The following is a 17490-nucleotide window of genomic DNA, read 5'->3' as shown; positions in this document are numbered from 1 at the left end:
ATGGGGGAAATTTTGGAGTGAGGGCTTTTGCCTTCCCAGGGAACACTTAGGCAAGACGGGGCCCTGTTTCACCAGTGGGCAGGGTCATTGCCAAAGACACAGACACCAGCTTAAGGAATTGTGTCATTTATATCATGCACACCTGCCAAGAATTACAAAAGGATAAACTCAGCAAAGCACATCATCATTAGCAAAGAATTACAAAGGAAGATCAGCAATCCATCATAACTCATCGTTACATTTTGATGACCAATCCCTTGGTGAAACACTAGAGGTGTTTGTGGCAGACAAAGATTCTGGCTGACTATCAAGGTACACCTTACAGACACCAGTAGTACTTTAGTGACACAGTTCTTCATTCTTTTTTCTCTATCTCATTCCAATTAGGAACAAGAATTCTGTTTGTCCATGGAGCTGGCACCTTTTTAATTCCAGAATAATGCCCCAGGGCCCTTTGCTGTTCAGCTTTACCATGCTGTCTGTGGCTAACAAGGCTTGGGGGGCCCTTTCCCCTCTGGCTGGAAGGGGCCGGGTCCCAGTCCCTGAGGGGCACCCAGGCTCCTGGATGGAATTCCTGTGCAAGTCCCTCAGTGTCACAGCAGCCTTCACATGCAGCCCCGTGGATCAGAGCAATTCCTAAAGGGGCCCTTGGGGCAAACAGGGAGATCTGGTCTGGCAGGATGTGTTAAACAATATAAACAATGGATACATATTGTTTACACATATGTGTATACACATATATACCCACATATATATGTGAATATATTTATATATGAAATATATAAATGTATACATATATATATATATGTATATGTATGTCTTATTATACTATAAATATGTATATAGATATTTATTATATCTATATTTCACTTGTACAAATGCATATCAGCTCAAGATTAAAACCTTCTTCTGTTGCTCCATGTGGGAGCATTCCAACAATAATTGTTCCTTCTGAAGGTGCTGTTTCCTATGCATTCTCAACAAATTCATCTTTGTCTGCCCAAACCCACAAGGTCTTTTCCTTTTCCATTTGAAATTTTTGGATGCATTTGAAGCCATCCAGGGGTGCAGCTTCTTTTACCGGACTGCCCCACTGCTCACACAGGGCTCCAACCTCAGCCCACTCCAGAGCCAGGGAACTCCAGGGAAGGGCTTCCCAGCTGGGAATTTCTGAGGGGACTGATTCCTCACATTGACACTGAACAAGTGACATTTTGTTGGCATCTGGCCAGACTGTGCCAGTTTTGTTTTACCAGTGGGCAGGGTCAGCACCAAATTCCTTCAGACTCCAGCTGAAGGAATCAGTGTCATTTCCTGCAGCTCAGAGCAGCAAAGAATCACCAAAGGAGCAGCTCAGCAATGCACCCAACCATCCCCACCAAAGATTGCCTGCAGTGATTAACAAAGATCCAGCAGCATTTACCCTCAGCCTTTACCATCCCCCAGACCCACACAGCAGCTGGGGAAGCTGTCACAGCCAAGGGCTGCAGAGCCACTCCTGGGCACTGGCAATTCCTGCAGGTGCCTCCAGCCCCAGGTGAGGCTCCAACCCCGCTGGGAGAGGGCCCAGCTCTGACAGTGCTGAATGAACAAACTGACAGCAGTGCTAGTGTGGCCACATCTGCTTTCATCCTCCTCTTGGGTCCCTCCCAGAGTCTGGCCAGGGCTCAAGGAGGAACCAAGGGAGGTGACTTTGACCATACAGCCCCAAACCAGGCCAGATGTCAGATTTCACGGCCTTGTCTGGCTTCTAAATACACAAAGGTCAATACACGTTTCACTAATGAGTGGCTACATCTATCACAGCGCTAATGACCATGCATATCTCATTAGGGAGCAGATACAAAGATAACCTTTGCTTGGAAGGCTCATCCAGAGGCCACCTTTGGCACAGGGCCTGCTGTCCAGGCCTCACTCAGGGCTGGTGTCCAGGCCTTGGCACTTCAGGGACGTGGTTTAGTGCTGGGCTTGGCACTGCTGGGTGAGCAGCTGCACTGGGTGAGCTCAGAGGGCTTTTCCAACAGAAAGGCTTCTGCGATTCCATGATTATATCCACTGCATTCAGCTGGGCCTATTTTAGCAGCATTACTTTGCCCCAAAAGTTCCTTCTTGCCCAGCTCCTGTGGCCTGAGGCTTCAGCTCCTTCAGCTCCTGGTGCTGAGCTGCTCATGCTGAACGAGACGACTCGGAGAGAAGAACACAGTCCATGCAATTCCTTCTGGGACACGGAGAGGGGAGGCTGTGCAAACAGGAGCATTGTTTGCTGTGGCCTCCTCTCTGCCCTTCACGCCTTTCAGCGCTTTGAACCAGCCAAGAGCTTTCTCCAAGAGTGCAATGGAGCAGCTGTTCCTGCTCCCGGGCCTGGCTCTCTCCAGTCTCTGCCCTTGCCTGGTTCTGTCCCTCTTGCTGTGCCCTCTGCTCCCCCAGGGCTCGCTGGCTGCTGCCCAGGACTGTGGCACTGGCACAGATCCAGTGCTCCAGAGCCTCCTTTCTGTGCCCTTGGACCTGCCTGGGCACAGCAGCCTTTTCCATCTGGAAGCTCCCCATGGACAGGGAGTGCCCAGCTCTGCTCCCTGCACAGCCTCCAGGAGCCCAGGGCTGCCATCTCCAGTCCCTGCTGGCACTGGGGGCTCCCAGGTGCCTCAGGCTGCTGTGACACTGCTGCACACGGGAGGGAAGAGGGGCAGGGGCTGTGCTCAAAGTCAGCTCCATGTGCTGCTGCTGCTGCTGCTGCTGCTGCTGCTGCTGGGGGGTCATTTGTGCAGCCCTGGTCCAGAGTCAGGGATCAGACCCTGCCAGTCTCTTCCAGCCCTGGCTGCTCAGAGTTTGGGCCTTGGAGCCTCAGGTGGCCAAAAGCAGCTGCTGCTGGTCCCTCTGTGTGCCCGAGTTCAGCAGTGCTGCTCCATCAGTGTGTGGCCAGCAACGGGGAAAAGCCTCAGCCCTGCAGGGCCAGGAGCTGCCGGGCTCTGCCTGAGCAGCTCAGCCAGCAGGAAGGGAGCTGCTCCACACGGGAACCAGGAGCAAAGGACATTCCTTTGATAGGACATGTTTTCTTCTGAAAGGAGAAAAAAGGAAAAAGCTAAAAAATAGGTAAATTGTAAAAGATAGGAACAAAATCCAAGTGTTAGTGAAAAAACATAACATAATAACATAGTGAAAAAAACAAAACATAAAGGCAATGTTACATTCTTTGCATTAAGAGGTAAATGATCTTTTGGAAAAGAGAACTCAGTTATTTCCATTGTAAATGTGCTGATGACATGGATCCATCTTTGTGACCTCAAAAGCCTCTTAAAAGATTTTGGGCTTTGTTTCCAACACTGGTATTTGAAATTGTAGTCAAAGCAAGAGAAAATTGCTTAGTGCCCTTCCAGCTCCAAGCAGGACTGGGAATGGAAGCTCTGTCAAACCCCAAATCCTTTAGAAGATGACCTTCATTCTCAGCCTGGAAACGAGCTGCACATTCCCTTTGAAACTGTCAGGGATTTCTTAGAGACAGAAAGTCCCACTGACAGCTTTTTGCTCTGGTTTGGCAGTGCAGAAGGGCAATTCTCCATCCACCAGCTCCAGACTGCACTGCCTCAGGAGCACGGCCCACTTGCCAGCTTTGGCCCACTCGTGGCACTTCTGGAGGAGGAAGAAAGAGCAATTGCACAACTCCAGCCAATCAAGAAGGAAGAACGGGACACACAGAACACCCTGTACAGATCCAGGCATTCAGCTGGGACTGTGGAGAGTTTGGGTCCCTGCCAGTTGGATGTGTGTCCCCAGCTGCAATCTCTGGGCCTGCAGCAGAGTCTCACTCACCTGCCAAAGCAGAAAGCTCAGGCACTGTGCTTGCAGCGGGCTCGTCTGATGCAGAGCTGTCAGAGCAATGTGAGGGCAGAGCCAGCCCAGCTGGGCCCTGGGCTGAGCCCAGCAGAGCCCTGGCAGAGCCCAGAGCAGCCTCAGCACCCGCAGAGCCCGGCTGCAAGGAGAGAAAGCAGAAAGTGCCCGTCAGCTGAGGGCTCCTGTGCCCTTGTGCCAAGGCCTGTGGTGCCCAGGCCATGCTGGCTGTGCCCAGAGCTGTGCCCAGAACTGCCCATCCCTGCTGCCTTTGGCACAGAGCAGGAGGGCAGCACATGTGTCCAGCCTGCAGCCAGCCACAGCACATCCAGCCCTCAGCAGCTGCCCAGAGCAGGATGCTCCTGTGCTCGCTGCCAGCTCCCAAAAGCTCTGATCCCACCCTGCCAAGCACACAGGGACTCACTTCATGCCACCCACGGCTGGAAGAAAAGCTGCTCCCAAACCATGGCCTCAGCCTTCTCCAAGGGCACAGCCCATCCACACCACAGCTGCTCCCAAGCACTTCCCCATCCACACTGGGCCTTCTCGAACGCTTCCTCTGGAAAAACAAACAACACATTATTGAAAAGAGGTTAGATGCAAAAAGGGAAAACAAGAAAAATGGTAAAAACTCCCATCTCTGTCAGGGTCTTGAGGAAGGCCCAACCCCTGAATGCCAGGGAAAAACCCAGCCATGGGTGAGGGAAGCCCACACTTTCTCTCTTCCCCCTTGCACTGCCCCCCAAAATCACAGTGACTCCAAAGCAAACAAGGGCAGTGGAGCTGCCCAAGCCCTTCCTTGCCTGCACAGCAAAGCAGCTGGGCACAGGTTCTGGAGCCCCACCTCTGCTCCCACCATGGGGTTTGTTTGTGTCGGGCTGGCTGCCCCAGCCCCAGCCCCAGCCCAGCCCGGGGCACGGTGGGTGCTGGGGGCTGTTGGCAGGCCCAGGAGCCCACTCCCATTTCGTACCCACCCCAGCCAAAAGCAGCTGGGCAGTGACTGAAGAATGAGTTGCATCTGCCCCAGCAAAGGGGGAGCCTTTGGTTCCCAGCAAGGCTGGGCCATGCCCAAATCTGGCAGAATTTCCCCGGCTGGGGACTCATCTGCAAATTCCCTGCAGAGTTTGGCTTTGAAGAAGGTGCCAGAATCAAAGTCCATCACCTTCAGCCTCCAGTGGCCAGGCTGAGGAAGAGCTTCTCATTCTTGATGTCACCCTCGCTGTCCCCAGCAGCAGCAGCAGCAGCAGCAGCAGCAGCAGCAGCAGCATCCCCGCCCGGTACAGCTTCTCCAGGGGCTCCTTCTCCTTCCCTGCGGGCAGACCAGGCTCTCAGGGCTCTGCCCAGGGCCCCAGCTGTCAGGGAACCAGGACAAGCAAAACCAGATGGAATGGATACTCCAGGGACCTGGAGAACCATTCCCAGCAATTGGGAAAATCCTAGGTGCTCCATGCACCCATAGATGCGGTCTCCAAATCTGCCCCAAAATTGGGTCCAGCTTTTAGAGGCTATAAAGAGCAAGTCCAAGTGACTTGATGATATTTTCAGCCCAGAAAGCCCTGCAGCTGATGACACACTTCACAATCAGCAGGGGACACAGCTAGGCCAAAGCCCAGACCTCTGCTGGGAGGCTTTCTCCTCAAATACTCGTCAGACAAACCTCCATGCAAGTCACTTGGGAAGGTTTCTTCAAATGATACATTTCTGGCACACGACTACACAGGGTTATGGGAAAGATTCTAAAGCAGCTGCTGTGGAGTCAAAGAGGCAGCACTAAGGGTCCTTGTCATCTCTTTGTAGCTAAATCCCACTCTGCAGGAGCTGAAGGAGTTTGGAATGAGCTAGAGAGTGGACCTCTAAGTTTTTTACATGATGCCATTGCATTTTCTTCACTTCTACACAGACAGGAAGGGTGAGTTTGGCTCACATCTCCACCACATGGCTCACAGGGCCGCAAGACTTGTAGTTACAAGAGCTTTGAAGGATTTCTTGGCCAAGAAGATGCTGCCAACAAGGATATTTGTGGTTTGGAGCCAACCCTTCAATATTTCGTCTTAGGGACTCATGCTACAGTGTAAGCTTCCTTAGCCAATCATGTTATGACACACAAACTCACAGCACTGCATCCTAAGCTTCTTGTTTTCCATTTTAACTACTTGTATTTTTTTTAGATCTTGGACTCTAAAACTCTAAACTTTCCTCTACTTCAACATTCCTCCCCGTGTCTCTGCTATAAACTAGAAATCTGCATTCTCGCTTCTAGCACCTAAGTTTGGAAGCCCTTTCCAAGGTCTCAGACCAAATCCTGGGTTTAATCCTAAGCTTTGCTGACAAGACCAAAGGTCTGAGATTTCCCTGCATTTCAGTTTCCAACAACACTGATGCTGTTAGTTCCACAGTGCCCGGGATCCCTCTCGCAAGTCAACTCTGTCAGGATCAAGGCGGCTGCTGGGGGGCTGCTTGTGGCCTCTGACAGCCCATTGCTCAGGGCTTGCCAGCACCCCAGCCCCTCAGGCCCTGCCCCAGCCCGGCCAAGCTGCCCGGCAGCAGCGCCGCAGCCCCACAGCAGCTCCAGAGCAGCCCCGTCCAGAGGCACCTGGGAGCTCTCAGCAAGGCAGCCAGCAGCACACGGGCAGGAGGACACGAATGGCGCTTCCTGCCTGGCACAGGGCTTGTGGCCATCTCCGGGCACTGCTCTGGCAGGGATCCCCGCAGCCCCGGCCCCTGCCCAGCCGCTCTGTGGGCAGCCCAAAGGCTTCAGCAGAACCACCAAAGGCCAAGGGGCTTCTGGCCATTTCCCCTTGCCCGCTGCACATGCCTGGGCAGCTGGCTGAGCACAAGCACCCTTTTCCCCCTGCAGGGCCTCAGGACCCCTCAGCCTGCTGTGCTGCTGAGCGCAAGCACCCTTTTCACCCTTTCCTGCCTCTTGCCCTGCAGACCTGGGCAGCAAAGAAAAGCTCCTGGCAGTCTGTGTATCAAAATACATTCTATAATTATTTACAGTAATCTATAATAATAATAATATATATAATTATCTACACCCTATAATTTATTTATTTTCAATATAGATAAAACAATGAAAAGAAGAACAGAAAAATATTAAAGAAAAGGAAAATTACCCCTGGCTCAGGTTGCCCCAGCAAAGACAGCCTCCAGGATCAGCTCTTCTCCTAAGTCTTCCGGCAGCACAGCCAGCCGAGCCCCGAAAGACGAGGCCGAGTCCTCCATGCCCTGTGCAGCTGATCCTGCAGCCTCTGGATGGTGGAATATCGCCCACGCTGTATTTCCCCCAGGACATGCAGCGTTTCAAGTGCCAGCTGCGACACGGCACTGCTTGTGTCCTCCGTCAGGCGTTCAAGGGCTGCAAGAGAGAGGAACAGAGGCACGGTCAGAGCCGGATCTGCAGGGAGCCCAGGAGAGCCCCCTGCCAGAGCCATCCCAGCCAGCTGTTGCCATGGCCAGGAGGGAGCAGGGAGCAAGGGGATCAGCCAGAAGCTGCTGGCCACGAATGGCCCACGGGGCCCTGAAAGCTCCGTGTGCTCTGCCCAGGGGAGAAGAGCCCTCCGCAGCCGGGACAGGGCTTGCAGCTGCCCTCGGCAGCCCGCGCTGTCAGCCCGCTGCCCTCACTCACCAGTGCAGATCAGCTGCAGCTCTTGCTGCTGCCCCCTCAGGTGCCGCCCGGCCATGCCTGTGAACACAGAGCCTGTCACGGCCCCAGCGGCACAGCTCCCTGCCAGCGGCGCTGCCGGCGCTGTGGCCACACGGGCTGCTGGCCCGGCGGGGCTCAGCCCGGCCCTTGCCGCACGCTGCCGCCCCAGGGCACGGCTGCCAGAGGGCGGCAGCAGCAATGCCCAGGCCAGGGGGGGCTCCACGGCGCCGAGCCCGGCTGGCGCTGCCGGGGCAGCAGGCGGGGCCGGGGCCGAGCTGCGGCGGGCCGGGCCGGGCCGGGGAGGAGCCCGGGCTCGGGACTCACCCATGAACCTGACGGCCGCCTCTCGCAGGGACTCCTGTGGGCTCTGCAGGTAGTGCAGTGCCCGGCGCAGGTGCTCGGCCGCTCGGCTCCTGTCCTGTGCCAGCTGGAGAGAGCGGCAAGAGGGAAGGGTTGGCGCGGGCTCAGCCCCTGGGCCGGGCGCTGCCTGCGCCCAGCCCCGGCCTCCCCTGGCCGCACAGCCCTGAGGCGCGGGCAGCAGCCGCTGGCCAAGGGCTCCCGAGGGCAGGGGGCAGAGGGCCGGCTGCTGCCCGGGGAGCCGCGGTGCCGCCCCGCAGCCCCGCCAGGCCGGGGCTCCATGGGTACCCAGCTTGGGGCCACGGGAGCCTGGAGAAGAGCCCGCCCGACCTCTGGCTGCAGCAGCGGGCAGGGGCACGCACAGGTGCCAGCCCCGCACACTGAGCACCGCCCTCAGGGGCCTTCTCCAGGCTGAGGCTGGGGCATGCAGGCCCTCCTTACCAGGAGCTCAGTGAACTTCAAGAGTTTCTCTTTCTTCACAGTTTTTTCAAGATCTTTCCTTTTCAGGAACTTGACTGCACAAAGCAGCGTTTCCCGAGAAGTCTAGAGAGCAGCAGAGATGCGGACATGGTCCCACAGCCCAGGGCACAGGAGCTGCAGCCTGGAGGAGGCTGCGGTCCAGCAGGTGCAGGGCAGGAGGCAGCCGAGCCCCCTGCCAGGGGGACAGCAGCAGCCCACAAGTCCTCACCTCTGCCACACGCAGATTCTCATCATGGCAGTGGAAGAGCAGTGGGAGCAGGCTCTGACACACTTGTGTCATCAGGGGTTTTTTTCCTTCTTCTTCTACAGCAGAAATCAAGGTGTGAAAGACAATCATGGAGAGCTGCTGCACCTGGCTATCACTCTGTAGAACAGGAAGGCAGCAAGAGCTCAGCATCAGCTGGTTCTGGCCCACATTGGCACAGGCCTGCATCTGCACAGGGCACCAAGTGTCCGGGCAGCAGCCAGTGGCCGTGGCTGGGGGCACAGAGCCTTACATAGTCAAAGAGTGGCAGGAACACCTTAGCCAAATGCAGGGCAATGGGACTGGGTATGCGGGCACCATTATCCAGGAACAGATAGCCCAGTAGCATGGTGGTCATCCTGAGCCGCAGGAGCTCCACGAGCCTTTCAGTCAGGCTCCACATTCTTTCGGCCTGTGTGGAACACGACTTTGTGAAAGGCCACCCTGCTGCCGCAGGGCCCAGAGGCCAAAGGCCTGTCCTGAAGCACTGGGGCAGCTGAAGCGGGAGGCAGGAGAGCTGGGAGCAGCTGCCACAGCGCCCAAAGGCCAGGCAAGGCCAAGCGACTGCGTTGCCCAGCCCCATGCTGCCTGCACGGCTTCAGCCACTTCCCTCTTCTCACCAGCGGGGAATGGTCCCTGAGTGGGAGGAGGGCCCTGAGCAGCTGGCTGCACGGTCCCTCTGCAGGTGCCATGACAAGACAAGATCCATGATGCTGTCCCTGCATTCCCTCAAGTCCAGGCACTCAAGGACCTGAAAGGCACGGGGCAGTGACGGGGGAGCCGGCCGGCCGGCAGGAGCCCAGAAGCGCACAGGGCCGGGCCCAGGCAGCAGCACAGGGCACGGGCACTGTCCTGGCAGCTGTGGCTGCGAGAGGCCAGAGGGCTGGGAGGCTGCTCAGCCAGGCAGCGCTGGCCATCAGGCTCACCTCCGCAAGGAACGCCAGGGCAGGGAAATCCCAGTATGGCATCTCTTTGCTGAGCATCTCAAGGAGGCAGCATAAGATCCTTTTACACAAGGGCCTGGATGCATGGCGCATCTCCCTGGAAGGTGGAAAATGTCACTAAGACCTTGAGCCGGGGGGGGAAGCCTCTCCCAGCACTGACTCACATGGTTCTTGTCCTTCCCCACCACCCACTGCCAGGGGACCTGGGCCCTTTGAGATGTGGCCGCTCCTGGGCACCCCCTTTCCCAGCCTTTTCCAGTCTGCTTGGCTGTCCCTCGTCCCTTTGGCCCACAGCCACGGGGACCATGTGGGACAGCCTGGGCACAGGGCACAAATGCCAGGAGCAATGAGGAGAAGGGGGTGTCTCACCTGGCCAGCAGAGCCACGGCAGAGTGGTGGGTATCAACGCAGAGCAGCGTGTCCCAGCCACGCTTGCCTTCCATTGACACCACCACCTGCTCACACTGGAGAAGGCAGAGCAGGGACTTCAGGGTCTGCACTGCAAACCTGTGGGCAGAGAGCAAAGCCCAGGTCACACTGGGAGCACTGGCTCCTTCACAGGCCATGTGGCAGGGACAGAACGAGTGGGATGGAGCACCTGTTGGGGCTGGTGGCAAGGCCGTGCTCTTCCTGGCATTGCTTCCAGAAGGTATCAACCTCCTCTGGCATCTCTTCTGTGCTGAAGAACACTTGGAAGAGCAGATGCACAAACAGGTGGGGGAAATGTGGCGCCACTATACGTGGGACAGGGGCCTCCTGAAGGATCTTCCACATCACCAGGGTTGCCTGCAAGGGACAAAGCCCCCCGAGACAGCGCTCAGTGCCCAGGTGTCCGTGTGGCAGGGCCCAAGCTTAGCAGGGAGAGGCCCCGAGAGACCTTGGCAGGGGGAGCATGGGGCCTGGTGGGCCTGAAGCTGCCCCTGGGGCAGGTTTCAGGCCAGCACCTGAGGCAGGGAGATGCAGTGGGGGAAGGAGAATGGAGAGCTGCTGGAGAGGCAGCCTTGGGGCCAGCAAAGGCCAGTTGCAGAAACTCACAGCCAGGCCAAAGACACCCGTTTTGTCCCTATCGGAGGTGCACATGCTGTGCTCTGGCCAGCTCCCCAGCACATCCAGGAGTATCAGTTGCACTGCCTCCGCAGTCCTGAGCGAGCCCATGATGGTCTTCCACATGGTCAAAGCAGCTCTGTAGGGTTAGAGCTCTGTCTCAGGGGGGGTCTCAGACACGGCACCGTGGCCTGGGCATCCCTGGGGGCCCAGGCTGACCACGGGCTCTGCCTCTGCCTACTGGCCCTGGCCAGCAGCAGCCAGGCAGCCCAGCCCTGTGGAGACAGAGCCCTTAGGGGCAGCAAGGCAGCATGGCAGCAGGCTCGGTGGCTGACGTGCCAGGGTTGGGAAAGGGAGCAGCCAGAGGGCCCTGGTACTCTCTGTTGCTCAGACACCTGGGACAGGTGGTACAGGCTGATGGGCTGGGAAGGCCTGAGCCCTGTGGGCAAGTGGGCCCCATACCTGTCACAGGACGGGGCCACACGCAGGAGCGTCATGACTGCATCACCCGGGTGTGCTGCAGTGAGATTCAGCAGGGCCTTGTCCAGCCTGTGCTCGGTAGAATCATTGGTCATGAGCCAGCGGTGAATGTACCTCACCATGGCGGGCACCTGGAGAAGGCACAGGGAGACTTGGAAAGCTGCCAAAGGGAACAATGTCCCCAGGGTCCCGAGAGGTCCTTCCCTTCCCAGCGCACTGCCATGGCCTCAAAGGCTCCCAGGGACCACCAGGTGTGGCTGGAGAAGGCACGGGACTCATGGGGGAATTGAAGCCTGGCCCCAGCTGCTTACTTGTTCTGGCCTGGCAACACCCTTCTCCAGGAGCAAATCCAGCAGGGCGGCACTGGTCTCATGTCTGAGGAGCTCTGAGTGAGCTCTGAGCCCAGTGCCCATGGTGCTGGTCTCTTCCTGCTGAATGCTCCGGATAAAGTCGCAAACGAGCTGTAGGAGAAGGCCAAGAAGCCGGGGATGTTGCATGCAGTGCTGCACACACGGTGCTGGGCTGAGCAGGGACAGCAGGCCCAGCCCAGGTGGGGGTGGCTGCAGGTACCTGCGCTGTGCTGCGGAAGTGGCCACGTCTGCACTCCTGCTCCTGTGTGCGCTCCAGGGCTGCATCTGGCAAAGAGCGAGCGCAGCCAGAGCTGAGGGGCTGCGGGAGAGGCCGGAGAATACAGCCCAGCCCTGCGCTGCCCAGGCAGGGAGAGCCCCGGCATGGCCCAGGGGATGGAGCACGGCCCCTGTGGGGTGTCTGCTCGGCCCCTCTTCCATCCTGTCCGTGGGAATGGGATGGGATGGGATGGGATGGGATGGGATGGGATGGGATGGGATGGGATGGGATGGGATGGGATGGGATGGGATGGGATGGGATGGGATGGGATGGGATGCGGCCAAGTTGGCTGCAGGCTCCAGTCCTGCAGCCCAGCTCTGCCACTCACCCTCCTGCGGTGGATGGAACGGCACCGCCTCTTCATTCTCCTCTGCTGGAGCAGCTCCAGGGCCTTTTTCCTCCTCCTCCTCCACAGTGGCCAGCTTGGGCACTCGCGAGGCTCTCTGGCTCCCCAGCACCGAACGCAGCCGGTGTCGCTCCTGCAGGGCCTCCTGCGCCTTCCCTGCGGGCGGGACGCGGCAGTCAGCGTTCGGCCCGGGGCCAGCAACGGCCCCCGAGCGCCCCTCACCCGCCCCGGGCCGGCCATGCCCACGCGTTCGCTCCTTGGAACGCGGCACGGGAGGCTCAGGGCCGGAGGCCGCGATGCCGCGCGGCGGAGCTCGAACCGGGGAAAGCGCAGCGGAGGCGGCGGGAGCGGCCGCGCCCCGTGTGTGCTCCGCGGGCCCCGGGAGGAGCCGGCGCCGGGGCCGGGGCCGGGGTCGGGAGTGGACCCTGCCTCGGGTCCGGGGCCGGGCTCGGGCCAGGCGGAGCCGAAGGGCGGCGATGCCGCCCTCGCACCAGGCACTGACGCCCGCCCAGCAGCGCCACCGCCAGTACGGCCAGAGCCGGGCGGAGGCGAGACCGCGGCGGGACGGCCGGGGCCGGGCACGGGGCAGCCCCGCCCGGGGCCGGGGGCGGGCCGGGGACATGGCCCGGCCCGGCAGGGGAGAGGGAGGCGGGGAGAGGGGAGGGACGCCGGGCAAGGGACCTCGAGAGAAGGGTGCCCGACCGCGGGAAAGGGAGAAGGAGAGAAAGAAAAAGAGAAAGAAAAAGAGAAATAGAAAGAGTGATTAAAACTATCTGTCTGCGGCTGCTGCTGTCGCCGCTGCTGCTGCCACCGCTGCCGCCGCTGCTGCTGCCGCCGCTGCCGCTGCTGCAACTGAGGCACCGGGGCCGTTCGTCCCCGTGTCCGTTCCCCGCTCGCCCCACGAGCCCCACGTTCGAGCCCCGCGCACCCCGGGGACAGCCCCTCCGTCTGTCCAAACACGGGAACTTTGCAGCGCTGAGCGCAGATGCAGAGCCCTGACTCCTGCACACTGGCACAGCGACCTTGCTGAGGGTCAAACACTGTCGGGCCACCTTCCCTTGGGGTAGGATTCCTACCTGACCCCAGCACTGCATTTACACCTCCAGTGTTGTTTTCCCGTAAAAACAGGAGAAGGAAAACTGTGTGTGGCTCATGGTATTTTAGAGTGTCTAAAAATCACTAAGTCATCGATCCTAGAGGTGAGGTGCATCTGGAATTACTGGGATGGAGAAGCAGTGCAACATGGAAAAGGGGAGCATAGAAATAAATAGAGGAAAACATCTTGGATTGTTTCTTTCATTTTCGTTTCCCTTCCGGAAACCTGTTTCAGTTTTCCAGGAATCTTCTCCTGTCTGCTCTTCCCAAAAATCTCTCATGGAGAACAAGGTCAAGCTTCTGTCACAAGATTTGCCACCAGCAAATTATGCCACTGGTGAAATTTTCATGATGACTGTTTGTGCTGGCTTAGGACAAATTTGGGGAGGAAACCTCCAAAAGGGGTCCGTCTAGAAAGCAAGTTCAAGCGGCCCCTCCCCCTACTAGTTCAGGGAAAGACTTCTCTTGAGAAAAGTGAAAAAAATCCCAGTTTTTTTAACAAGTAAAGTATTCAGAAGCATGAAAAATGAATAATATTAAATAAAACCTCTGACAGTGCTGAAGAGATGACAAATTCAGAAAGTCCTTTTTGTGGGTTCTAGTTGGCTCCCTCTGTCTCTTCTAAGTCCCTCTGGTGCTGGAATGCAGCGTCCCAGAGCTCGGGGGGCCACAGGCGTGAGCTGCAGGTGTTTGTCTGGGTTTTCAGTCCAGAGCAGGTTTAAACAGTTCCAAGAAAAAAGAAAGTCACAGTCCAAGGAACTTCTCTGCCCAGCTAGCTAAAAAAAATTGTTAGGCCTGGGCTGTGAAGGCACCGGGAAATTTCCAAATCTGGGCACTGGCATTGCCAGCAAACACAAGATCTGGATAATGCTGGTGCCCGAACCTGGAAATTTCCAAATTTTGGCTTTCTGTGCCAGGAAATCACTAGGCTTGGTCTGTGCCAGCACCAGGAAGTTTTCAGATCTGGGCGCTGGCACTGCCAGCAAACACCAGATCTGGGTGGTGTCATTGCCAGCGATAGAAATCTGCCAGATCTGCTCTGCTGGCACTGAGAAATTTCCAAATCTGGGTTCTGATTACATGAAACACAAGATGTGGGGGCGTTACCAGACCCAGTAGCGGGAAGATGCCATGGGTTTTGGATTTCTGTGCCAGCAAATTGCTGCGCCAGAATAGGGAAATTTCCAGATCAGGGCACTGGCATTGTCAGCAAACAGCCCATTTCAGGCTCCAGGAAGGACTGCATCTGGATGCCTTCCTCTTTTCTTTCCTTCTTTCCTTCCTTCTTTCCTGGGATCCTGCTGCCAGCAAACTCCAGAATAGGCAGTGCTGGCAAGGGGAAATTGCCAGGTTTTAGCTTTCTTTGCCAGCAAATTCTGGACATGGGTGGTGCCAGAAGAGGGAAGTTGCCAGATGTGGGCACTGGCAGTGCCAGCACACATCAGATCTGGGTGGGGAATGTGCCAGCACCAGGAAATTGCCAAATGTTAACTTTCAGTGCCAGCATAATGCAGGAATTATGCTGTGTGGGAACCTGAACAATTCTGGATCTGGACACTTGTGGTGTCAGCAAACAAAAGATTGGGTTGCTGTAGGTACCAGGTATTTGCAAGGTTTTGTCTTTCTTTGCTAGAAAATTACCAGACTCGGGCTGTGCTGGCACCAGGAAATTCCCGCATCTGGGCACTGGTGGTGCCAGCAAACACTGGATCTTGGCATTGCCAATGGCGGTAGCAGGGAATTGCCAGATTGTGGCTTTCTTGACCAGAAAATTGCTGGACTTGGCTCTGCCAGAACAGGGAAATATCCAGATGTGAGCACTGGCAGTGGCAGCAAACACCAGGTCTGGGCACCTGTATTGGCATCAGGAAATTGCCGAGTTTTGGCTTTCTGTGCCAGCAAATTGCTGGACTTGGCTGTGCCAGCACTGGGAAATTTCCAGATCTGGGCACTTGCGCAGCAAACACCAGACCTGGGTGGTGCTGGTGGCAGCACTGGGAAGCTGCTGGGTTCTGGCTTTCTTTGCCAGAAAATTTTTGCATTTGGGTTGTGCTGGCACTGAGAAATTTCCAAATGCTAATTTTCCAGTGCTAGCAAATTGCTGGAATGAGGCTGTGCAGGCATTCCCGATCTGGGCACTGGCGGTGTCAGCAAACCCGAGATCGGGTTGCTGTAGGGACCAGGTCTTTGCTTGGTTTTGACTTTCTTTGCCAGCAAATTGCTGCACTTGGGCTGTGCCAGAATATGGAAATATCAAGATCTGAGAATTGGCAGTGCCAGCAAACACCACATTTCAGGAAGGACTGGATCTGGACCTGTTCCCTCTGTGCCTCCCTCCCTCAATAAGGTGCCAGAGTGGCTGGAGAGCAGCCAGGCAGAAAGGGACCTGCAGGGACTGATGGACATCAGGCTGGACATGAGCCAGCAGTGTGCCCAGCTGGCCAAGCAGGCCAATGGGTCCTGGCCTGGATCAGGAATGGTGTGGCCAGCAGGAGCAGGACAGGGATTCTTCCCCTGTGCTCAGCACTGCTTGGGCAGCACCTTGAGTGCTGTGTCCAATTCTGGCCTGCCAATTTAGGAAGGACATGGAAGGGCTGGAGTGTGTCCAGAGATGGGCAACAAGGCTGGGGGGGGATCTGGAACACAAGAGCTTTGAGGAGGGGCTGAGAGAGCTGGGGTTGTTTATCCTGGAGAAAAGGAGGCTCAGGGGAGACAAGGCAGTGCCAGGGCACAGGTTGGACTTGATGATCTCCATGGCCTGTTCCACCTGTGCTGATTCTGGGACTCTCTGAAACCACCCATGGAGCAGTTGCACGATGAGCCCTGGGCCTCCTCTTCAGAAGCTCCAGCAGCCCAGGCCCCTCAGCTTCTCCTGCCAGCCCCAAAGCCCATCCTGTCAGTCCTGCAGAGCCTCTGCAGCTCCTCCTCACTGCCCAGAACAGGGAGCCTCAGAGCCAGACACAGCAGCCCAGATGTGCCCCCCTGACCTGGGGTGCCTCTGGCAAGGGAGCTGCAGGAGGCACTGCAGGAGCCTGCAGACAATTGATCTGAAGGCCAAAGCTCCTTAGCTCCGTCTGAAAGAGCAGGAACAGTTCCTCATTCCAATGTGGTGGAATGCTGGGCACCACAGCTCCAGGTGAGGACTGGACACAAGTTTGCTCCCACTGAGTGCTGTGATGGGTTCTGCAGGAGCTCTGGGCTTCTGTGCTTGCCTGGCACAATGAGGAGAGAAGGAGCCAAGTGCACTGATGTGGGAAATGGGTTTGTAGAAAGTTTTTAGAGCCTAATAGAAGGCCCACAAAGTATGAATCTGTATATAAATTTTGAGACAAGAAATGCTACCTTAAAAATTTCCATGGAATAGGACAGATATTGTTGAAAGAGAAATGGAGCTGGAAAAAAGTTTCAAAAGATGGTCTTGCAAATAAGACTTTGGAAAAACAGAGCTATGAAAGATGCATTGTAGTTGGACCATCAAGGGGTAGTTTTAAATAATTGGCTTTAAGGCATCTACAATATGGCATGGCAAAAGGCTGATAGACCAAGATATGCTTATAGTGAATTAAAATTATGAAGTAGTTAGCTTCTGATTGTGATGGCATGAATTATAACATCTGTATTGTCTCACCCTTCTCCTGAGACTGAAAATGGAATACAAGTTTTTAAAACACCTCTCAGTTGCCCCATCTCTAGGTCGAGAAAAGAGTATTATCCAACACACTGACACAGCTTTGCCTCGAGCATAACCCAGCCTGGACCAAACACACTGAAAGGTTTCCCCTTTGGCCCATGTCTCGAAACATCAGGTCTGCTGTTCGACAGCTCAGGTTGGTTTGGTGTCAAGGAGTTCCCTCAGAAATACTGGGTTTGTCTTCCTCTGTGCCTTCCCCTCAGCAGCCTTGGGGATGCTCCTGTGTGACACCATCTCTCTCACACAGTTTGAGACAACTTCAAACAGGATATTGTGCAATAAGCCGTCTCCTCTAAAGTGTTCCAACAATCCCTTTCCAGCAATAGGAAATTATTACTGATAGATGAAAGTGGAAACCCCCAACAGTTTATTAACAAACAGAATCCCCCCATGACACGCGTTCCAAGAAGGCGCTGGGGTCTCTCTCGGAAGAACAGGAGCTGTCACAGAGCAGTTCCAGCAGCTGATGGAAGCTCGGGGGCTCGTCCGGCGTCGGCTTTCTCCCATGGCAGAGCTCCATGGAGCGGGCAGGGCAGTGAAGCAGCTGGGCTGGAGCCCCTCGCTGCCTTTTCTCCCCAGTGTGGCTCAGCCCACAGACTCTCGGGCTGGGAGCGGGGCCGCTCCGCTCCTGCCGGCACCGTGTCCCTGGGCTTGGACAAACAGTTTCCTGCCAGGAGAGCCCTGCACACTGCTCCACAGATCTTTCATAAA

General features: G+C 56.4%; 1 protein-coding gene and 1 long non-coding RNA gene across 2 annotated transcripts in view; one reads left to right on the top strand and one right to left on the bottom strand.

Moving 5' to 3' along the window:
• Positions 1–17490, top strand: part of LOC141730090 (uncharacterized) — a 228565-nt gene that overhangs the window by 153016 nt on the left and 58059 nt on the right. The gene's annotated exons all lie outside the window — the stretch shown is intronic.
• LOC141730080 (uncharacterized) lies at positions 11296–14221 on the bottom strand. Its single transcript, XM_074546708.1, has 4 exons — positions 14196–14221; positions 11976–12418; positions 11591–11655; positions 11296–11481 (listed from the first exon to the last, which is right to left on the bottom strand). Exons 1-4 carry the CDS (start codon positions 14219–14221, stop codon positions 11296–11298), a joined length of 720 nt encoding a protein of 239 aa, XP_074402809.1.

Source organism: Zonotrichia albicollis, chromosome 9, assembly GCF_047830755.1.
Source record: "Zonotrichia albicollis isolate bZonAlb1 chromosome 9, bZonAlb1.hap1, whole genome shotgun sequence".
Taxonomy (NCBI): Eukaryota; Metazoa; Chordata; class Aves; order Passeriformes; family Passerellidae; genus Zonotrichia; species Zonotrichia albicollis.
This window is presented reverse-complemented; position numbering and strand designations above follow the sequence as displayed.